Below are 22774 nucleotides of genomic sequence, written 5' to 3'. Positions count from 1 at the left end.
AAAACACACACACCCACATATTCCAGATAACAGTCACCTTACATAGTATTACTGAACATCTATTTCTTCCATTTTTCACATTTTTTCCAACTATATAATATGTAACTATAGCAAACTGGAAGATACACAAAAATTCAGAGTGATTATTTCTAGGTTAGGAAAGCAGATTAGAGTTGAGTTTTATTTTCTCATGTTATAGATGTTTTTCAATGTACTTGTTTTGCTTTTGTAATCAAAGGGGGGGGGCTTACTTTTAAAAAGTGCTCATTGTCAAAAAGCCACATATCGTATAAGTGTATCTATATGAAATGTCCAGAATAGGCAAATCCATAGAGACAGAAAGATTAGTGGTTGCAGGGGCCGAAGGAGGAAGGAATGAGCACTGACAGCTAATGGGTCTGGGGTTTCTTTTTGATGTGATAAAATGTTCTGGAATTAGATAGTGGTGATGGATGCACAACTCTATGCATATACCAAAAACTACTAAACTGTACACTTTAAAGGGTGAGGTTTATGGTATGTGAGTTATACCTGAATAAAGCTGTTATTTTTTTTAAGGGCCCATTGTGCAGAGATCTTTCATTCTAAAATGACCATACAAGAAAAACGTGGACAGTGATGTGGGGGTCCAGTACTTTTCCCAGTTCTCGATTTCACACACCCCCACCCCCATCTCTCAAGACAGAAAGGAAATAAAAGGCTACAAGGAGGCTTAAAAGGCTAAGGGAATGGCAATGAAGATATTGATGTTTCTAAATCTAAACAAAGGACAGCCCTGCCACCTGCTGACTGCTCCACAAATTTTCACACGTCAACTAAGGGTATCTTGGACGTTAGAGAGGTGTCTTCTTTCTTTTTCCTATTAGCATAATCCAAGTGGTAAGAGTACTTGGATGACAAAGTTTACCCAGTCCCGGGGAGATGTCAGGGGTTGATTGCTTTGAAGTCGGGCCTCCAGAATTTATTTCTTCTTCCTTGTACTATCTAAGGTCTACTATACTCTAACTTTTCACCTGTTATTTGTTTCGGCACTGCAAAAGCAATCTTATACTGTCCTGCCAGAGTTGATAATCAAATGTAACCTGGCAAAAAATAAGAATATTTATAAACATTTCCCTCAAGACTAGGGTAATAACCACTAACTTTAATTACAGGGTGAATTAAATTTCTTTTCCAACAGTAATTACTCTCAAACACAGGAAGGAATTGGGAGAAAAAAAACTCATGTCTGTTCATCAAAAATCAGACAGACTCCAATAATAATATAGAAAATTTAGGATGAGATTGTTTAACGAATAATGTATCTCTACTTGTTCAGAAATTGGACCATCAGTGTCTACAGCCTTCTTAAAGCACACAATACTGATTAGGAGATTTACGACCACTAGCTAGGACTATATAATTCTGCCATTCTAGAAAGAGGTGGGACCTTAGAGATATTCAGCACTCCTGATTTTATAGACGAGAAGATGGGACTCAGAAAGGCGAAGTCCTCTATCCAGTTATTACAACACATTTAGGAATAGGGCTGCAAGTAAAGCCTGGGTCTTTTGACTCCCTATAAATTTGGTGCTGTTTGCTTAACAGAAACTTACCTTTCCTCCCATGACCTCGAGGTCTGGCAAAAGGGTCTACAATCCCCATCCAGCCCCCATCGGCAGGCATGGACAACGGCCGGGGCTTGCCTTCAGAGGGATGGAAGGAAAGTGACAAGTTGACAGAGTCTCGAGACTTGAGAGAATCTTTCCCGTTATTTATAATTTAGACCCCACCACCACCTCCAAGATCACACTCATTTAAGTAGAAGCAATAACATATTTGAAAATTGGAGAAGTATTTTAAAGCATCGTATTTCCGTAGCAAGCAATTAGGACAGAGGCATGCTGTCCTACACAGCAGAGCAACTCCAAGCTCAAATCCAGGCACGGAAAGTTAAAACTGTAACATGATCTCACCCCGCTGGGCTTTGATGCCAGGCAGAGTAATGACTCAACAAGGCTTTGCTTCAGAGAGATGAAGAAAGGTCTCATACTTAGAATTTCATTGAGGTTTATGTTTTCCTCAGATTACCCTTAAAGTCTGCCAAATTCATCCAACAGTTCCAAATAAGGAAGGGGGTGGGAAGAGAAGAAAAAGCCAATCGCAGAACAAAACAAACGCTCAGAAACGTACCATAAGATGGTGTTTTCTCTCTCATTTTTGTGGGCAGAACGTTGGTTTCCAACGAATACCCAGGCAACTGATCCGAGTCAGCAATGGTAAATCTCCGTCTTCGGCTTTCCTGGTCCAAGAAGGAATTGGGGGACTCTGAACCCTTAGGACCAGGCATTGGTTGTTTACACTTACTGAATCCTCCATAAACAAAACTTCCGTTCTCATCCCTGGAAGATAATGGGCAATAATTAAGTTGCTCTTGAAGATCTTCTCATACTGAAGAAGTAAAGGAGACATGTTGCCTCCTGCACACATAAGAAAATTTAAATCCTCCTTTTCCACTGGAGGAAAAAGCATGATGTTTTCAATCCCAGTTGCCCCTCAAATACATAGAGATCCTATTACATAAGAGTAGATACCATGATCCTATTAAATAAGAGAAAATGAAATTTTTTATCTATGTTTAAATGGTACAAATATACCTTTGAAAAGATAGCTCTGTTTTCCCTGTACATCTGTCCTATAATTGAATCTCCTATTTACTACAGGAATCACAAGTTAAGGTAGGTTCTATCGAACCATTTTTCTCAAGCCAAGAGTAGTGTCTTTACAAAGATCTAGCCAAGAAGACACCTGATGTATAACGGAGTTGTTAGATTTGAAAGTTATGTCGAAATATACAAATGGGCCTTTATAGTACTCAATGGAGAGTATCTATTTTCTGAACTAGGTACAGAAACCAGCCAAAGTTGGATCACTGATTCCAACTTAATTCTACCTAAATGTCCACTCACAATAAAACTTAAAATTAATTTTAGTTGAGTCCAAGTTACTGGTTGGTTAAATGTTTTGCATTTAGTAAATTCCATTAGATAATCACTGCAAAAACTACAGAATCAACTCAGTCCAAAAACAATCTAAAAATCACCCCTGCCTCTTGGTATTTCCTGGAAGCCTGCTGTCTGCATACCCCTTCCCCCCATGAATCTAGCTCCTACATTTTAAGTCTGGCATATAACTTCCCCATTCACAAAGCTTTCATGACTCACAGCTCTTTCTCTGTAACCATTTGCATTTTTTTTTTTTTTTTTTTTTTTTTTTTTTTAAAGATTTTATTTATTTTATTTTTTCCCCCCAAAGCCCCAGTGGATAGTTGTGTGTCGTAGCTGCACATCCTTCTAGTTGCTGCATGTGGGACTCGGCCTCAGGATGAACGGAGAAGTGGTGCCTCGATGCGCACCCGGGATCCAAACCCGGGCCGCCAGCATCGCAGCGCGCGCACTTAACCACCAAGCCACAGGGCCGGCCCAACCATTTGCATTTTTGTTCCTCAGAAAATATTCATAGAGATTAGACTGGTGGTTACCAGAGGGGGAGGGGGGAGGAGGGAGGGCGAAAGGGGGAAAAGCGCACATGTGTGTGGTGATGGGTGGTAATTAGTCTTTAGGTGGTGAACATGATGTGGTCTACACAGAAATCAAAATATAATGATGTACACTTGAAATTGATATGTTATAAACCAATGTTACCTCAATAAAAAGAAGAAAATAGCCTTCATTAATGGTGGGTGTGTATGTGTGTGGGTGCACATGTGTCTCCCCCAAGGAGATTAAAAGCCCCAGTTTCCCTTCTCCCTCGCTACGTACAGACTCTTCCTCTTACCACTGCTCCTGTGACCCCTCACTGAGACCCACATGAGAATAATCAGGGTTTGTGAGGTTGGGAGGGTCCTCCCTACAATGTCTGATAGAATAATCCACACACTGGTCATCAGTGAAACTCATGTTCTTTATGTTTTAGAGGCAACGACTCCCTGCAGCTTTAGACACACCATCCCATGGCCACATGACTCTGGTCTGTGAATACAGAGAAGAGTCTTGTCTACCAACCAGAATGCCTCTGATCACCTAAGGTAACTGCTCTACAGGCTGTAATAAGTTCTGGGCAAACCAAGACTCAAGGAAGAGGAAAATGACTTTACTTCACCTTTCTGCCCAGGGAAGAAACACAACAGAAGCAAACAGCTCAGCTTAAAACAAAAACAACTCCAAAGTAAAACCACTGTTAAGTTCAGCTCATGAACTTGTCTTATGAAATGTTATAACATAATTACGTATTTCTCAGTTTATTCTTGAACAGTTGACTAAGAAATTGGCAGTTCTCTGCGGGCACGAAACACATCTGTTTTATGTAAGATGGTAACTCAGGCCAGAAGCTCAGTAAGTATGTTGAATAAATGAGCCAGATTCTCTAGTTTTACCAGCATATGTAAATATGTAAGATGATATAAATAAGCCTTTATTTCATACCTAAATCATCCCCTATATAGCATGTAGTATGACCATGCTCATTGTACCATATTACATTTAAGAGAGCCATTAAGAAAGCAACAATCTTTAAGAATTTATAATAGACACACACACACACATAAGCATACATGCACGTGCACATACAGTGTCCACACCTACATTGGCGTGGTTTTTTCTAAGTCCTACGAAGAACACATCTCTTTCAGCAAAATAAAGCTGTAACTTTAATTAACCTCACAGAAATATTTATTATCTTCCTCCCCAGAGATGAATTTGCCACACAGTTAATGAAACTTCAGCTTCAGGGACCCTCAAACAGCCCTTTCTGAGGCCCTGGGAAGAGCCAAAACAATGTGTTCCCAGAGCACATACTTTTCCAAAGAGCCTGCTTCCCGCCAAACTGTATAGCTTCAGGACCCATAAAACCTGAATCTGTCCCTACACTTCCTCCTAAAGGATCACAGTTCCCGATCCCTCCAGTTTTTTTGTTTTTTTGTTTTTTTTTGGTGAGGAAGATTCACCCTGAGCTGACATCTGTTGCCAGTCTTCCTCTCTTTCGTATGTGGGTCACCGCCACAGCATGGCTGACAAGCGGTGTAGGTCTGCACCAGGGATCCAAACCCATGAACCCAGGCTGCTGAAGCAGAGCGAACCAAATTCAACCACTACACCATGGGGCCAGTCCCTGCCCTAGTTTTATTGAGATATAATTAACATAACATTGTATTAGTTTCAGGTGTACAACATAATGATTTATGTATGTTCGGTCAGCCCTCTACATCCATTGTACTACGTACGCCATTTTATATAAGGGACCTCAGTGTCTGTGGATTTTGGTATGGAGGGGGTTCCCGGAACCAATCCCCCACAGATACTGAGGGATGACTGTATTGAGAAATGATCACCACAGTAAGTTTAGTTAACATCCATCACCACAGATAGTTACAAATTCTTTCTTCCTTGTGATGAGAACATTTAAGATCTACATTCTTAGCAACTTTTAAAATATACAATACAGTATTGTTAACAAAAATCACCACACTGTACATTACATCCCGAAGAGGAAGTTTGTAACTTTCGACCACCTCATCCATGCCCTCAACCCCCCACCCCCAGGATCACACTTCTTAACAGAAATTTCAAGACTGAGCCCTGTCACACTGGAGTTCAGCACTTCTCCTCTCAAGATCCTCGTGGTCTTCACACCACCACTTAGAATCTCCACACGCAGAAGAAATGCACACCACAGAAACGACACTGACATACCGGGGGGAGTAGGGAACTGCTGGTGGAGGAGGAATATACAGATCCAGGATGGCTGGTTTCTCCTTCTTCAGTGAGGTATCCATAGTGCTTTCAGGGGACTGGGTTGTCGTGGGGGGAGGCGAGGTCTGAAACACGCAAAAGAGCGGAGGTTAAATCAGAGATTACTCTTGGTACACGTCTCCTCCTCCCCAACACCAACACCAGCCCCTGTGTAAACAGAGGTGGAGGTCATTCATGTGGTTACAGCTATTAGCAACACTCAACTTGCATTCTTCTTTGAGACACAGAATTCACTGGGAGTTTTGAAATACTAGATGCACAGTGAGAAGCAGAAGTTCGAGAGCCAGCAGCCTGGCTTAGAATTCCAGCTCTGAGCAAATCACTTAAACACCGTGCCTCAGTTTTCTCCTCTGAAAAACAGCCACACCGACAGTACCTCTCACATAGGGGTACAGCGAGGATTAAATGAGTTAGTTCATACAAATCACTAACAAGGCTGCCATTGACTAGGAGTGTAGGCTCAGGACTCTGTCTGGGTGCAATCCTGGCTATAACTTTTATTACCTGCATATCTCTAGGTAAATCACTCAACTTCTCTGTGCCTCATCTATAAAATGGGAATAAATGGGAACAAGAAAAGTACCCACACAGGGCAGCTGAGAGAATTAAGTGACATAATACACATTACCGGCTTAGCATACTGCTTGTCACAAAGTAAGTGTACAACCTTATGCTGTTTAATTTAGTATTATAGACATATACACAGACCTACAAGTTGATTTTAAAAATTTAAAATCACACACAGCTTCATTTTAATTATTTGTCTCAAAGGACCTGTTTTTTAAAATCTTGTGTAAGAACTTCAATCTTATCTCTTTTACAATCTAACAATGATCAGCATTTTCTGGTTGGTACAGGAACAGCAAGGAAATCTCAGAGCTGACACATGGAGATGTCTGGTGAAGGCCAGTGGGAGGCACGGCACGAGACGGTGCTGGGCCTGGATGGACATAAAAAGGCACCTCAAATACCTATCTAGCCCGGACGGTGATGGAAGACCCCGAAGTCTCCCCGAAGTGAGACTGTGAACCAGATCTAAGGACCAGAAAGACTGGGATAGCCAGAGTGACAGCCCCGTTTTCAGGGGAGACACCAAGGCACAAAGAGACAGGGGCTTCGTCTTCAGTCTCCTGTAACATAATCCCCATATCCTGGACGTTGGCCACTAACGTAGAATCTGTCGACTCTACTCAATACGTAATAGATTAACATCTCAATCTGTCAATCTTGGACGGTGTCTGAAACACAGGCCAGGATCCAGGCCCTCAACAAGTAGAAGCAAAAGCAGACTGGAACATTTCCACAGAACAGGCACTCTCCAAAAACAACAGTGATGACTACTTCGGCATCAATAACCCTCATTTACCAGGATTGTGGCCCAAAAACAGAACGATGAACCCCTTTTCAGTGACAGGACAACACTAATGAAGGTGACAAGAATTAAAGAGGTTCCTTCCCAGGAGAGGGGGTTGCCCAGGCATAACGGGCCCTGAAGAATGAGACACAGAGCAACGCCCAGGCTGGGGGCTGAGAAAGTCTGCAGAGTACTGGTCGACGGGAGTTTACATTCTGAAAATATCCTGATGCATCGTGAGAACACTTGGTAGCTAAGCTATAACACAGCCTCTGCATTTTGATGGAGGTTCTCTCCCTGGGTCAGAAGCAAAGTTCAATGTCTCATCTTTCACCATCACCTCTTCCCCCAAACTGCAGTTGGTGAAACTTGGCAGGAAGGTAGACAAAATAGGAGAGGGGGAACGTGTGTCCCTTCCTAAGTGAATTTCCAGAGGTCAAAGGACTAACTCTAGCCTATTCTTTTTTTTTTTTTTTTTTAAAGATTTTATTTATTTTATTTTTTCCCCCCCAAAGCCCCAGTGGATATTTGTATGTCGTAGCTGCACATCCTTCTAGTTGCTGTATGCGGGACTCGGCCTCAGGATGAACGGAGAAGTGGTGCCTCAATGCGCACCCGGGATCCGAACCCGGGCCACCAGCATCGCAGCGCGCGCACTTAACCACCAAGCCACAGGGCCGGCCCAACTCTAGCCTATTCTTAAAAATAATTTTCACTCACCTTCTGAACACATCCACTTAAGCTTTCCTCTATCACTTCAAACTCAGTGATGCTCAAAAGACTTGTCATCTCTGCCTTCCAGATGGCTGTCTCCTGACTTTCTAATTTCTGTCACTGATATCACAACCATGTTCATGGTCACATTTCACACCTGCCTTGCCTGCCTTCCTCATCCCTTACCCCAAAGACTTTCTAATAGTCAACACTGATAATTAGGAGTGAGGTGTAGAAAGATTAAACACCTTGTCTAAGGTTCCATAGCTAATAAGCGGCAGAGCTGGGATTTGAACTCAAGGGGTTCAACTCCGGAGCCCCCTCCTAACCACTATGCTGTGCTGCTTTGCGAGTCTTTTTAATGCTTCTTCCAACTGGCCTCATGCATTAGTCTTTCACTGGAATCGCCCCGTCACCAGCCTTGCCCAGAACCACATGAACCATCATCTAGATATGCAACACCTCCCACCTGGTGTTTGTTGTGTTTAGATAGCGTCATGGGCTGAAATGTGCCCCCCTCAAAATTCATATATTCAAGTCCTAACCCCCAGGACCTCAGAATGTGACTGTATTTGGAGACAGAGTCTCTCAAGATGTAATTAAGTTAAAAGGAGGTCATTAGGGTGGGCCCTCATCCAATATGACTGATGTCCCTATACGAAGAGGAGATTACGACACAGACACACAGAAGAAAGACCATGTGGAGACACTGGGAAAAGGCAGCTGTCTATAAGCCAAGGAGAGAGGCCTCAGAAGAAGCCACACCTGCTAACACCTTGATCTCAGACTTCTAGCCTCCAGGACTGTGAGAAAATAAACTTGTTTTAGCCACCCAGTCTGTGGAACTTTGGTATGGCAGCCCTAGCAAACTAATGCAGATATTAATGTAAGAAACAACTACCAACATGTTACCTGTAGCATGAAGTCTATGCTCCTTAGTCTGGCACTCTGTGCCATCTCAGCCCACCAGCCCAGCTTTCTGTCCAGCCCTCTGCCCAGGGAATCTGATCTACTCATTCCTACAGTGGGCTGTAGTGCCTACCCAGGGCCCCTCTGCCAGCTAGCAAACCCAGCTGCCATAAGTGTCGGTTGCTGAAAGCTCACAGCTGCCCCCTTCTCCGGAGACTGGCCCTCAGCTGACAGCTGCCTCTCCCGAGTACTGGAGCCCATCCCTGTGTGGTTACACCTGTATAACAGGCCAAGGCTAGACTTTACCTGAGACAGCACCTTGCTGGCTTCCTCTCCTAATTCTGCCTCCCTCCCTCCCTCCCTTACAAGTTTTACCTAAAGCACACGCCTTCAAAAACCACTTTCACAAGAACCCCTGTCACACATTCTGCTTAGGAAATCTTGCCTAAGACACCATCTTTCGCTGATGGCAGCATATCGACGGTGTGTGGGTGTGTGTCTAAAGAAGAGCATTCATCTCCTCCGTGATATGGCCTCCCATCTGCCAAATCCCACCCAGCCTTCCAGACTCCTAAGGGCTCCCACCTCCTCAAGAAGAGGGGCCTTCACCTACCCGGTCCATACCTATCTCCCCTTCTTCAGAACCCAACATGTATCCCGTGCACCAAGCAGCTAGCAGAGCCAGCACGCTGCAGGCGCTCCATCAACTATTGATGATGAACTACGATCTCTACGATGTTAAGTAACACATTCTGAGAATGCCAAAAAAATTTAAAGATGGTACCCCTTATACAGAGTGACGCAAACAGAAGCAGCTAGGGGGTGATGGATATGCTCGGTTATTATTTAAGAAGTGATTTTAATTAAATGCCCCCCCTTGCTCTACTCTCCACAACCTATTATTTACTTTTAACCCTTATTTACCCTCCCCCATTAAGGTACACATGCAGGTGTAGTTCTTTGTATCACGAAGTATCCAAACGGATACCTTGAGACTACTACCGTTCCTTCTATTTGAGGATGTACAATAAAATCACAGTTACTTATAAATTGCAATCTCAGTTTTATAAAAGGGCATTAAAATGTTATTGCTTTTCATTCATAGTTTAAGAAATAAACACTAAGGACCGGCAGCATAACGAGGGGGTTGGCCAGGGAGCATGGTCCACCCAGGCGTAAGCAATAAAGGAGTGTATGTTTGAGAGAATTTAAATAATAAAATTCACTAAAAGTCGGTCTGCTTTGTATTATCACCCAAGACTGCCAATTCTAAACAATGGGGGGATACAGCTCTCCACCGGGTGGATTATTCCCACAGTCCCTACCCCTGCCGTGGCAAACCTCTGCTAAGGACTCAACCCCATGTGGTCGCTCTAAGGTGAGTGTTCAAACTGTACACATTTATCTAAGTGTGCGTTTCAATTGAGAGAGAAGAAAGACCAGAATGAATTTGCTGCAATGATCCTGACAGCCACTAGCCACACGTGGCCAGTGAAACCGAAGAACTGAACGTTTAATTTTAATTATTTAAATATTCACATACAGCTAGTGGCTAACATACTGTTCAGAGCAAATCCAGAATGTATATTTTCATATAAGTAGGATTATCGGATAATTGTGCATACACAAACTCCTGAAATCAATCATCTTCAAATTTTAATCTTTCTTTTTGGAGATAAATCAGATAGTTGACACCATTCACTTGCTGAGGCCACGTGAAGGTTTGCAACCAATAGGAGATACCTGCACAAGAGGCGGCTTCCACCGTAAGTTTTTCAGGGGAGCAGGAGTAAAGTTGAAAGTACCCGTGGGACGCTTCTTAAGCAGTAACACGACTCCTGTAGGATTCTCTCTCAATTTTTTCACCAGATTTTTTAGCTGCCATCCCACCTTCAAAGACAGAAAATGAGGAGAGGAGAGGAGACTCATGGATACTGAAAAGTCAAACCTATGACTTTATCTCAAGGAAATCAGTTGCGAGCAAACAGGTACATACAAATAGGCAGATACAAATATGTGCATCTTAGCACTACTTCAAATTATGGAAAACTAGATATAAATTGCAAATTTTAAAAATGCAAGCAAAATGGCTTTGGATTTAGTTACAGGTTCTAGATGGGAATATTAAGTCTTCAGTTTCAATGAACAAACTCACCACAGTTTGCTGATTCACCTGAATGACTTCATCACCAGCATGAATCTTCTGAGATCTGTCTGCAGGAGACTATTAGAAATAAACAGAGAGATCTGTCTTATTTTTTAAACCTTCCATTTCTTTCTGCTTCTATTTCTTCTTCCTTCTTCTTCTGTAGACAACGAGCAATGGAAATATAACTTTCTCAAGAAATATTACACAGTGTACTTGAGTTCCCTGAAATGACATACTCTGTACAATCTGGCACGAGAATACTTGTGTTATCTATTTTATTAGTGGTCTGTTACAATGGATAATCTGTCAGAACAGTTGGGTTCATCTAATCCATCAGGAAGAATGGGACACACTGTTGACATGACGAGCTGATGAAAGCCATTGGTTCATCTAAAAAATACCTTACATATATCCCTATCCAAATTAACCTTGTAAAAGCTGACCAACTGTTTAACATGCAAAGATCATCACTGTAACTCTGTCATCCCATTTCCTTTTAGGTAATTATTAAAACTAAATCTTATTTTTACTCAACCTTGTCTTCTACATGTTATCACAATGCTATTAAAATAGAAAGATGGTGACAATAGAAAATGTCTTTCTTTAGGGAAAATGAATTTAAATTTTTTTCACTTTCAGGTTGAATTCAAAATGAATGTGTTTTCAGTATGATTAAAAGTCCAGACTTTTTTTTCCCCTAAATAATGCTTTGCTACATATCTGCAAATAGATATACACATATATCCACGTGTGTGTATAGAGATATATAGATGTAATCTATTTGTCAGATGTTTTGCCCATAGTATTCTTGTTCATTTAATCAAACTAGAACTCTTTATGTTTAAGATATCTCATATGAGCAAAAGAGAAGGAAAGAAGAAACCTTGATTTCAAGTTATAATCAAATGTTATCTAGGTCAGAGTATTTTATTTGATAACTTATGTAACTACCTGAATCTTGAAACAATTTACAACTATCCTTAAAAATACAGCACCTTTGAACATGGTGAGGAGGCAGCTATAAAACCCAAGACACACCTGCTGAATTTTCTCCCTCAACTGTTGTGAGAGGTTCAGCAAGAAATGAGAAACGGCATTAAACTGTAGAAACATTCCCTGTGATTTATCTAGGTCCAAAGCAAAGCATAGGTTACTGTGACAGTTATTTTTAAAAACATTTAACCTGTCGCCCTAGCAACCAGCAGTGCCTCACCTCAGAGACTAGCTTCGTGGGTACCACAGGGAGACGGCCTATCTCAAATCTCTTCCTCTTGAGGCACTTAAAGAAAAATGAATGTATCAATGCTCCTTTTTGCCCTGGCATCAGATGCTTAACCCATGTATCTGCTTGGGTTACTGCTTGACCAACTTCAGTAAGTCTGAGCATAATCAGTGGGGTCCAGTTAATCTTCCTGGGCTAGGGAGTCACTTAAGGTAAGCTTCGCTCTATAAAAGATGGCCCCGAGGCCAGGAAGTCCCTGTTTATAGATGTGCTATCTTAAAAAACAAGCCTCAATGACCCGAATTGAGTTCCCTTCCTAAGGATCCTCATGCATTCATTTCTCAAATGTCCTATTAGTGATTAAGAGTTGAGATTGGCAGAATATGTATAGAGAGAGCTTGATACCAAAACTCTCCCTAGGGCAGTAGATCTTGCCTATCTTCACCATGAGCCGGACTCCTGAAAAACGACGCTTGTTCTGGCTTGCTGCAGAAGGGTGATGACCTGAAGAAGAATGCCTCCATTCTTCAGAGGCTAATTTAATTCCCCCTCATCTTGGGGGTGGGGAATAGGAGTATGGATGGGATCCTGTCAAAATTCCTTTCAAGATCTCTAACAACATCAAAAAAGAAGTCAGATAGAGAATCACCGGATACTGTTAGTCTGACCCTGGAATGATCGTGGCTTCTCAGGTAACCTCAAAAAAAAAAATGGACCGGAGACCCGAGATGGCCTGTTGGCACTGCTTCAGCTTCAAGTCCAAGACAGAGGAATCCGGAGACAATTCCCTTGGGAATGTAATGTGTGATTTCCATCCACTACCACCCACCGTACCAGGCTTCCATTAAAACATTATGACTCCAAAGTCATAACAACCTCAAGTGAGAGCTGGAAAGCTGTCCTGGAGCTGGCACTTCCTACTGATGTTTAAGTGTAAAATATCCAGATTAAGCCCTTGAGACGTGGGTTCTTACCCAACTTCCCACCCTCATGTATCAGACATAGCAAGTGTTTAGCCTACTCCGGTTACTCAGTGAACACAAGTTGAATGACTGAAAGAATGAATGACATTTTCAAATGGATTACCAGATGGAATAAGACAAGTTTTCCCTTTTTTGATCTTTAACAAAATGGAAACCAACTCCCTCTGGGATGACTTATGTACAGTCCAGTATGGGAGCACTGAGATTGACTATATCCAGGTAAACCCTGAAGCTCTCACCCAGTCTTATGAGTCTAGAAATTCTAGGAAATTTACCATTGTATTTTCCTATACAATAGAAAATATAGGAAATTTCATTTCATTTGATTCAAAAACAGCTTGTTTAGTCCTTCATTCAACCTCATCCTTAAAACAAAAGGGGGGAGAGTTCCAAGAAGAGAAATCTGTGTGCCTTCTGGTAGTAATATTACAGCGTTCTACACGTTTATCCAAGATTGAAATTGCTTCAAGAAGACCACAGAGAGAGGCTGGAACCACAGAGGGTCTGGTTGTTAAACAATGCAATCACCAAATTGCTAGATGCAAAACTTCAACTCTTTAAAAGCTGAAATGACATTTACCATCCTTCTGAACCCATCCAACCACAAAACAATGTGCTGACTGGGACACAAGTATGTTCTTGACACGGCTCAGCTGAAACAAAAGAAGTCTCTGACAAGGATAAGGGATGAGCCGTGTAATGCGTTATGCGTTTTTTTCTTTTGCACCATCTCCAGCCTAAAAGCAGAACTTCCTGTGCTGTTATTGCCTACTAATGACGTGTATAAAAATTCCTAGTGGTTCGTAGTGTATTTTCTGTAGCTCAACAGAGATGCAGAAAGACACTACCATCTTCCACTCGTTCATCTGCCAGAACCAAACAACTTACTTATAATTCATTGACTGCCTTAAGCAATGCCATTTTTTTCTTACTACAAAAATCAAGTGTGTCACAAACCCTCATCAACGATCATGCCATTTTATTTTATCAAAAGACCTAACAGCTGAAGCTCAAAGTTCGACACATATTTCTGCCAGATTAGAAAAGTAGTTACCAAATGTCCTCTATTTTTAGGAATTATTTCCTCTTGTCTTAGTTGATTAAATAGTAGATTAATACCACATATACATGCTTCTTTTACACAGATCCAGGAAGCTATGTAAACATTTTTAGCTTCATACCAGTGTCATTCAAGAGCTACCCATATTGTAGGTTGCAAAAAGAAAGTATTCAACTGGTTTACTTTTTACAAATTCAAAACGTTTTGAGGGGCTAAAGAAAAATCTTCCAAGTAGCAAAATTTCCAAAAGGAAGATAAGAGTGTACAAAGTCTCTTACAGTAGAAAAAGCCCAGATTTTTCTGTTCAAAGGATTAGGGGGAAAACAACTAAATTTCAGTATCGTGCCAAATATTATGAAATACAATTCTATAAAAAGACTCTGCGTCATGCAAAAATCCCAAAATAGTTGCTTTGGTGACACATACAAATTCCATTAAATAAACAAACAAAAAAATTGTATTTTACACATATGGCTACCATTCCATTCTTCTACCATTAGAAGAACCATTCCAGTTCTTCTAAGAGTGATTCTCAACAACAAAGAGATCATTGTTTTTGTATTTATGGGTTAACACTTCCAGGATGCAAAAGGAATAATTAACACAAGGGTGGGCATAAAAACTGGGCAAGGTGCGCGAACAAGAGCAATAAAGGACAATTTAAATAATAAATTGATAACAGCTGGTGATAAGCAGCATGCTAGCAACAGAAATAAACAAAACAGGCACCCACGCTCTTATTACAGACAATAAAACGGCACACACACATTTAAATCAAAAGTATAGGGACTCTGTCAAATTTGCTTAAATATACAATAGCTTTGACATTTAACAGATCCACACTTACATTTTCTGTGGTTCCAGTAATTACGTGCAATCCATCGTAGGTCGATTTGATGTACATGCCCTAGAGTAAGCCACAAATATATTAACTCATTACTCCAACATTTAGAAATACAGCCGCAAGTGAGATTTAAACTTACAAGACATTAAAGGCAGTCCCTTCAGAACAATAGTCATTTTTAAGCCTCCTGAAACATTGTGAAACAAGATCCAAAGAGCGGTGAAGGGGAACTAAAGAAGTCGAAATACTAGTGAAAGAAATCAGAAATGAGATCTCTTTGATATTATAATTTGCACACCAGGCACACAGAATTTTGCCATCACTCTAGGGACTCAGAAGGCATCTTGTCAGACCTGCTGAATGAATGAGGCATTTCAAACAAGGACTGTTCACTCCTGAGCATCTCTCTGTCTAGTGACACAATACATTCAGTTAAATTTGGTATCAGCAGTCACTGCAGGGTAACGTATTCAAGCCACTAACAGCGAAGACTGTGAAGTAACGACACAGGAAGTAAATTAGAAACAGCATCCCTCAATTTTAAGGGAATCATAAAGATAAATATGCTCCTTCCTAAAAAGCCTGAGAGCTAAACTCAGCGGTGAATGCCGTATCATCGAGGAAACACTTCTGCAGTTTGACACACCAAGCATAAAAAATTTTTATTAAACTTTTATAAGATGGGGAAAGAGAGCAAAAAGTAGATTGGGTAAAGGAGTTGGTCACCCTGGTATCTACGTGGCAATAACACAGAGCCTCCTTAGAAATCATTTGGACCCTGACCTTGCCCTGCTCAGCACCGACCCCATTCTATAATGAGAAACTCACCAAACACCAACACCTTCAAGGTTCTCCCCATTCCTGTGCTTGCCTATTAGTTTCATTCGCAGAGAAATCTCTACATACAATACTCCTCTTTCCAGACCATTGGCTTGTGCGACTTTACCATCGGAAATGACAACTCCATTTCTGCCCACTGGGGGCATTTCTCCACTTCAATACTTGACTGTAAACTCACTTCCAGGAAGTCTTCCTTGTCTAATCTATTATAATCCATCATTTACTTTGAAGCCTGAGCAGTCTCACTATGCATATTTCTTACTTAGAAACCCAGCTACTAAGAATGTGGGTTTGTCGATATTTGGTCTATTTTTGTTTTCCTATCTGAGAAAACAGAATGACTTGATATCTCCACACCCCTACCTACACCCTGGGCACTCCTCCTCGTCCTCATCATCATCTATACCAGCAACAGTAGCTGCAGCCACCAATTACTGCATATGTACTATGCATCCAGCATCCGACACTCAGCATTCATCATCTAATTTAATACTTTCAACAACTCTGTGAAGCAGGTATTATCATGATTAACTTTTGACAGACCAAGAAACTGATATGCAAAGAGGTTGTCACTTGAAAGCTGGGATTTAAGCCCAGCCTCTGACTCAAAGCCTCTAAGCTCATCCATGGGCCTCAGGGTTTCTTCACCTAAATTTCAGCACACTAATGACACCGTATGCATGCTAGGTACTGGGAGAGCTAGGGATCTAGGTAGTGATCTAGGTAGCTGGATATCTACCCGTACGTATTCTCAGGGCCTGTTATTATAGATCACATACATTACTGATGAAATATTTCTGAAGTTGAAGAATCATTTCTTTCATCCAGCCTCTTCTCACACTCATCCGAAGTGCTAATAGAGACTTTCAGAGCTGACGTTGTTTCATACCCTGAGACCATCTCTCCTTTGTAAATGTTTTATATCTCCTTGCATTGCTAAGTTCTAAAAATAAAACTGTTAAGACAATTCCTTCAAGATATGTGCATACAGTTTTAAAATTGTGTTTATTTTTATACTTTGAAAACACAGAACATATCAACAGTTCAAGATGGCAAATTCCTAACTACATGATGGAAGACAGTCTAATTTCATTCTCCTTTTCAGAATGACAGGGAAAGCAATAAGGAATTATTAAAAAAAAAAAAAAAAAACTTTAAAAAATGACAATGTGTCATTATTTGAAAATAAAACAAATGTTGGCAGAATTCTTACCAGGCCCTCCCCAGGTTTAATGTTGGGTAAGTGAACCTCCTCCAGACACGCGCACTGGCTCATAACAGGATCCGTAGTAGATCGCATTGTTTTGTCACAGATGCCATTTAAGACCTTGACCTAGAGTTGGAGAGGCAAATAGTCAGGAAAGGTTCAATCATTAACCAAGTTTATCTCAAGCTGAATTTTAAAGAAATGCACTTCACCTATAATCTTTAGCTCTGGCAGCAATCATTTTGATAATACTGCTCAATGAACGCATAGCATTTGGACTCCGCATTTGCAATCCGAGGGAATGGTGCCACGATCACAGCTTTGTTTAAAAATGCCGCTTTTATATTAACTCATTTACGACCACTGAAGAGCACAGGCTGGGCAGAAACCCCCTTTGGGTAGTTAAGGACAATCATCTATTTCCAGCCATTTGTATGGTTTTTCAGCGATCACTCACATTCTCTGCATACCAAATATTGACAAGGTCAAAAAAATATTTTTTACCTGCACCATGTTTTTATTTTTTAAAGCAGTTTTAGTTTTGCAGAAAAACTGAGCCAAAAGTGCAGAGTTCCTATATACTTCCTCCCCCACCTCAACAGTTTCCAACACAGTTATATTATTATAACATGGTTAATAATAACATGATACTGTTAACACCTTGCACTACATTTGCTACAATTGATGAACCAATGTTGATACATTATTATTAACAAAAGTCAGTAGTTTATGTTAGGACTCACCCTTTGTGGTGTACAGTTCTATGGGTTTTGACAAATGTATAATGTCATGTATCCACTTTTATAGTATCACACTGAATAGTTTCACCACCTAAAAGTCCCCTGTGTTACATCTATCCATCTCTCCCCCTGTCCCATTCCCTATGAACTCTTGGCAATCACTGATCTTTTTACTGTCTCCATGGTTTTGCCTTTTCCAGAATGTTAAATAGTTGGAATCATACAGTATGTAGCCTTTTCAGATTGGCTTCTTTCGCTTAGTAATATACATTTAAGGTTCCTCTTTTCATGGCCTGATAGTTCATTTCTTTTTATTGCTGAATAAGATTCCATGGCCTGGACATAACAATTTGTTTATCCAGTCACTACTAAGGACATCTTGGTTGCGTCCCAATTTTGGCAATTATAAATAAAGCTGCTATAACATTCTGTGCAGGTTTTTGTGGATATAAGTTTTTAATTCATCTGGATTTGCTGAATCGTAGGGTAAGAGTATATTTAGTGTTAGTATGTTTAGTTTTGTGTCTTCCAAAGTGGCTGTACCATTTTGCATTCCCATGAGCAATGAGTGAGAGTTTCTATTGCTCCGCATCCTGACCAGCATTTGGTGTTATCATGTTTTGGATTTTGTTATCATGTTATTCTAACAGGTGTACAGTGGTATCTCCTTGTTTTAACTCGCAATTCCCTAATAAAACATGATGTTGAATATCTTTCCATATACTTATTTGCCAGCTGTGTATCTTTTTTGGTGAGGTATCTGTTCAGATCTTTTGTCTGCTTTTTAATTGGTTTGTTTGTTTTCTCATTATTGAGTTTTAAGAGTTCTTTGTATATTTTCGATACAAGTCCTTTATCTGATATGTGTTTTGAAAATAGTTTCTCCCAGTCTGTGACTTGTCTTTTCATTCTCTTAACAGTGCATTTCATGGAGCCGAGTTTTTAATTTTAATGAAGTCTATCTTATCAACTTTTCTTTCATGAATCATGCTTTTATCGCTATACCTAAAAACTCATCGCCAAAGCCAAGGTCACCTAGATTTTCTCCTGTTATCTTCTAGGAGTTTTATAGTTTTGCATTTTACATTTAGGTCTAAGATCTTTTTAGTGACGGCTCATATTCCCTGAACACCGAACACTGACGAGGTAAAATTTTAGAGATGTGAGGATTCCCCTTAAGTGGCCTCCATTTTCACAGTGGTTACCTCTCCCAATCAGATTCATCTAACCTTTCAAAATTAAACAACCAAAGAAATCAGGAAATTCCAAAGAGCGTTTTTTTTTTCCAAGGGGGGACAATCCAAGAAGTGACACTTCTTACATTCCTCTAATTTGTTTAGCCTCTCTATTTATGGAAAATATATTTATAGCAGTTTCACTGCTCAATTCCTCAACATCAGTAGGAGGAAGGCCTTATCAAAAGAGCACAGGCTGGCTTATGTCAAAAGGAGGAAGCGATGATGAATAGTTACAAAATGCTCTTTAAACAGTCACAGTACATCCCCCCTCCATCCTAAGATTTTTGCCAAGAATTTTTTTTTTAATCAAAATGGTCCTAAAGTGAAATTTGCAGATCAGTTTAACCCTGATTAATAGGCCAGCTAACAATTTAAGTATAATCGTACCCTCGTGAAATGTTCAGAGGAAAAAAACACCCCAGCAAAAGAGAGACCCCAATATACCCAATTTAAGCACAGGAATTTTCATGGTAATTGGTCTTATTTTTAAATAACTTTTATTTTTCCCTTTCTACCTAAATTAATAGACTCCTACCCCAAAAGGCAATATTTCAAAGTACATCCTGAAATAATTAACCACACTGCATTGACTTTAATTAATGTGATTCCCACTGTTTTGGGCAAAGGAATTTTACAATAACTTTTAGAATGTGTACTTACTACGGTTAAAACTTTATCCTCCATTTCTGCTACAAGGCAATCCTAAGGAAGGAAAGAAGAAAATGAAAACTTTAAGAGCTAAGAATTTTCAAAAACTGTCGGCTTAGCTCTCTAGATGTTTCCTGGAGCCCAAGATGGTCCCTGACATGCCCCCCACCCTAGAGCCTGAGTAGTCCTGGATGGTCGGGAGGAGAGCCTTGGACTGGAGAAAGAGGGCAGAGTGGGGACGGAGCTGACAATCAATGACTCCTAAGGCTCTGCTCAATCCTGACCTAAGGAGCTTATCATCCAAGGAACCCATTTGACAGGTTATTTAATCCATCAGAAAACCTACAAAAATCATTGAACTGAAATCCACCTACTGTCCAGACTGTGCAGAGAGTAGTAAGTCAGAAGTCAAAGTCCAAGAAACCTGACAATGGCTCCCAAACGTGACCCTGGGCTCAGCCAGCACTGGGCCAACAGGCCAGGACTCTTTAGCTCTGGGCCTGCCTATAAGAACAGCTTTCAAATAAGAGCTTGAGCAAACTTAGCCACAAAAGTTTATTTTAAGCACCACTGAGATTAAATCAGATATTTCAGGCCTTAATAGAGGAAAAAGGTTCAACAAAACATTCATTAACACACTGCCAAAAAAGTGGTCTTGAGGTATGCTATTGATGACATTAAATAAAGGGCTGGAATGCAAAGCTTTATTTACTCAGCTTAAGAACAAAAGACTTGGAACCGTATGAACCAGTTAGCTGCTTATAGGAATCACCATTGTCCTGTCTAAAAGCAGCCAAAGTGAAACCGCCATTGTGAAACTCTCACAGTTAACCTTCCAGAACCTGTCAACAGAGGAGGATTTCAATCCACACGGCAGAGTGCATGAAGAAGAAAAGGGAGACCAACTGGATTCTTCAGAGTTTATTCAGCACCATTAAGTATAATCCCAAAAGGGGACATCCTAAGGAAAACACTAATTATTTTATGTACATGAAGGATATTAATCAACTCTGCTGGGATTGTCAGACAAAGATTTTCATTGCAATCAAAAAGTCATTTTAGGTCATTTTTTACTACATTTTTTACACTGGGAGGCAGGGGTGGAAATGGCTACCAATTGCTACTCCGTGTGGGTTTATAATCAGATTTTGCAGGGTCTTAAAAACTTTTTAAAATTTTCCCTGCTAGGTAAAAATGTGGGAAAAAATAGTTACTCTACTGCTCCCCAAATCTACACTGGCTCCCAGGCAAAGAGAAGCCAAATGAGAAAACACTTTAAAAAAGAAATTTAGAAATGTATTTTTACATGCATGAACCTGATATAAATTCAAACCAAAGGAGAAACTTCTGTAAAATATGGATAACTACAGCTCAAAAATATGCTTTTCCTCCTCCATCTTGTGTATGGAACTAAACCGTCGACTCCCATGATGGCTCATCCCCTATTAACGCCATCTGAAGGATCTGACATTATTAAATAAATGTCAACTTTAGCAAAATAGAATACTCATGTGGTCCTGTGCCAGAAATAAAACTAATAATTTATGTTTATGATTTTTCATTACAAATCCCAAAACGATATGAGTGCCATCACCCTCGTGAGATAATCACCCACAGGCAGAGAGCTCCTCTTCATAAGCCAGGGCCCCAGATTCAAGGTGGATGTTTGACCCCATGGTTTCTGATCCCTGATTCCTTGACAGATCTAAGAAGCCACCAAGAAAATGGGTTCCTTATGGTGATGGAGCCAATGGGCGAGGGGAGCTCTCCTTCCTCCTCGAATTGTTCAAGTCAGCGTGTGAAAGGGCTCACTTTCTACCTTCCGCCACCGTGAACGTGGGTTTCCACACCCATTCCTGCTGGGAGGAAGCAGCTGCAGGCATGACGTCATGATGTTTGGCGTGAAGGCAACAGAATGGAAAAAAAAAGTAGTGGAACCAAGTCACCCCCCCCCCCCGCCCACCATGAGCCAGACAGTGGGGCTGGGCTTCGCCACATTCCCTGGTCACCTGGATCAGCAGACTCAGGCCAGCCTACCTGGCAGAGACCCAGCCAGGGCAGCTAACAGGTGCCCCTTCCCTCTGCGGCTCTCCTTATTCTACCTTCTTACCAACTGAGAAGCCTTGGGCAACCTGTTTAACCTCTCCATGCTGCGTTTCCTTCTCCGTAAAGCGAGGATGCTAAAACCTACCTCAGAGAACTGTTGAGAATCAAATGTGATATCACATATCCAGCATGTAGTTCACACCAGACACACAACCCGTGCTCAATAAACGGCCTCGTGGCTTTCTCCTCCTCCGCTTCCACGGCTATCTTTCTTCCCGTTCAGTTCTCTTGGACTTTACATTGCTTACTCCCCCCATTTCTCTCCACAGTGGAACTCAGCACCTGCCACTGTCACTTCGTCTCTCAGCATCGAGATTCCAGTGTTCGTCTCACCACAACATTAGGAGGACAGACTGAAGATACAGCTCACAATCCCCTCCCACCTCGGTTTCCTTCGCCTGAAATTCTAGCCTGAAAACTGGATGGAAGATCTATCCGAGGACCTGGTGTGGGACTGTAACCGAAGCATGCTTAAAAGCAGGGTGCGGTTTCCTTACAGGGGAAGAAAAAAGGAGCAACTATTTATCCTTCAAATCAGGAGACGGATCATTAGAGGGAAGCACACAGAGAAAGTGACATGAAAGAGGAGGGGGAAATGGCAATATGTGGGATAGGAGAAAAAGGAGGAGCAAATGTCTCTCTTCGCAGACAGAGACACAAAGAATAAAGACGCGTGGAGAACACGTTCCTTCTCACTGGACAGAAAGACACAACTGTTATTCCTTCAGGTCCCCAGTTAAAAGGAACAAATGGAAAAGACAGGTTTCTTCCCAGTGAGTCAATAGATCCTCTGCCAAGAAATTTAGAGGAAAACTGTACTTCACCTAGTCGTAAGGGAGTGTGAAATCTCCCGGCTCATTCGGTCTTATTGGTGCCGTTACTCTGGACACTGAAAAAGACATTCAGCTCATTCATCAACTTTGTTATTTCCAATTTGTGTGCGCGTAAATATTAGCACTTGCCAAAGCACC

General features: G+C 41.0%; 1 protein-coding gene across 2 annotated transcripts in view; it reads right to left on the bottom strand.

Annotated features, from left to right (window-relative positions):
* Nucleotides 1–22774, bottom strand: part of CNKSR3 (CNKSR family member 3) — a 91367-nt gene that overhangs the window by 1612 nt on the left and 66981 nt on the right. Inside the window, exons 5-12 of one of the 2 annotated variants that reach the window (XM_004440697.3) lie at nucleotides 19710–19751; nucleotides 17078–17197; nucleotides 15028–15087; nucleotides 10922–10990; nucleotides 10510–10656; nucleotides 5730–5854; nucleotides 2173–2381; nucleotides 1596–1685 (exon numbers count right to left, since the gene is read on the bottom strand). In XM_004440697.3, the coding sequence (XP_004440754.1) occupies nucleotides 1596–1685; nucleotides 2173–2381; nucleotides 5730–5854; nucleotides 10510–10656; nucleotides 10922–10990; nucleotides 15028–15087; nucleotides 17078–17197; nucleotides 19710–19751 (862 nt within the window). The remainder of the gene's footprint in view (nucleotides 1–1595; nucleotides 1686–2172; nucleotides 2382–5729; nucleotides 5855–10509; nucleotides 10657–10921; nucleotides 10991–15027; nucleotides 15088–17077; nucleotides 17198–19709; nucleotides 19752–22774) is intronic. The other variant, XM_087425116.1, reaches the window with a different exon arrangement.

The sequence above is a fragment of the Ceratotherium simum genome, chromosome 38 (assembly GCF_057802395.1).
Source record: "Ceratotherium simum simum isolate JZ-2026a chromosome 38, ASM5780239v1, whole genome shotgun sequence".
Classification (NCBI taxonomy): Eukaryota; Metazoa; Chordata; class Mammalia; order Perissodactyla; family Rhinocerotidae; genus Ceratotherium; species Ceratotherium simum.
The sequence above is the reverse complement of the archived record's forward strand: the minus strand, read 5'-3'. Positions and strand labels throughout refer to the sequence as shown.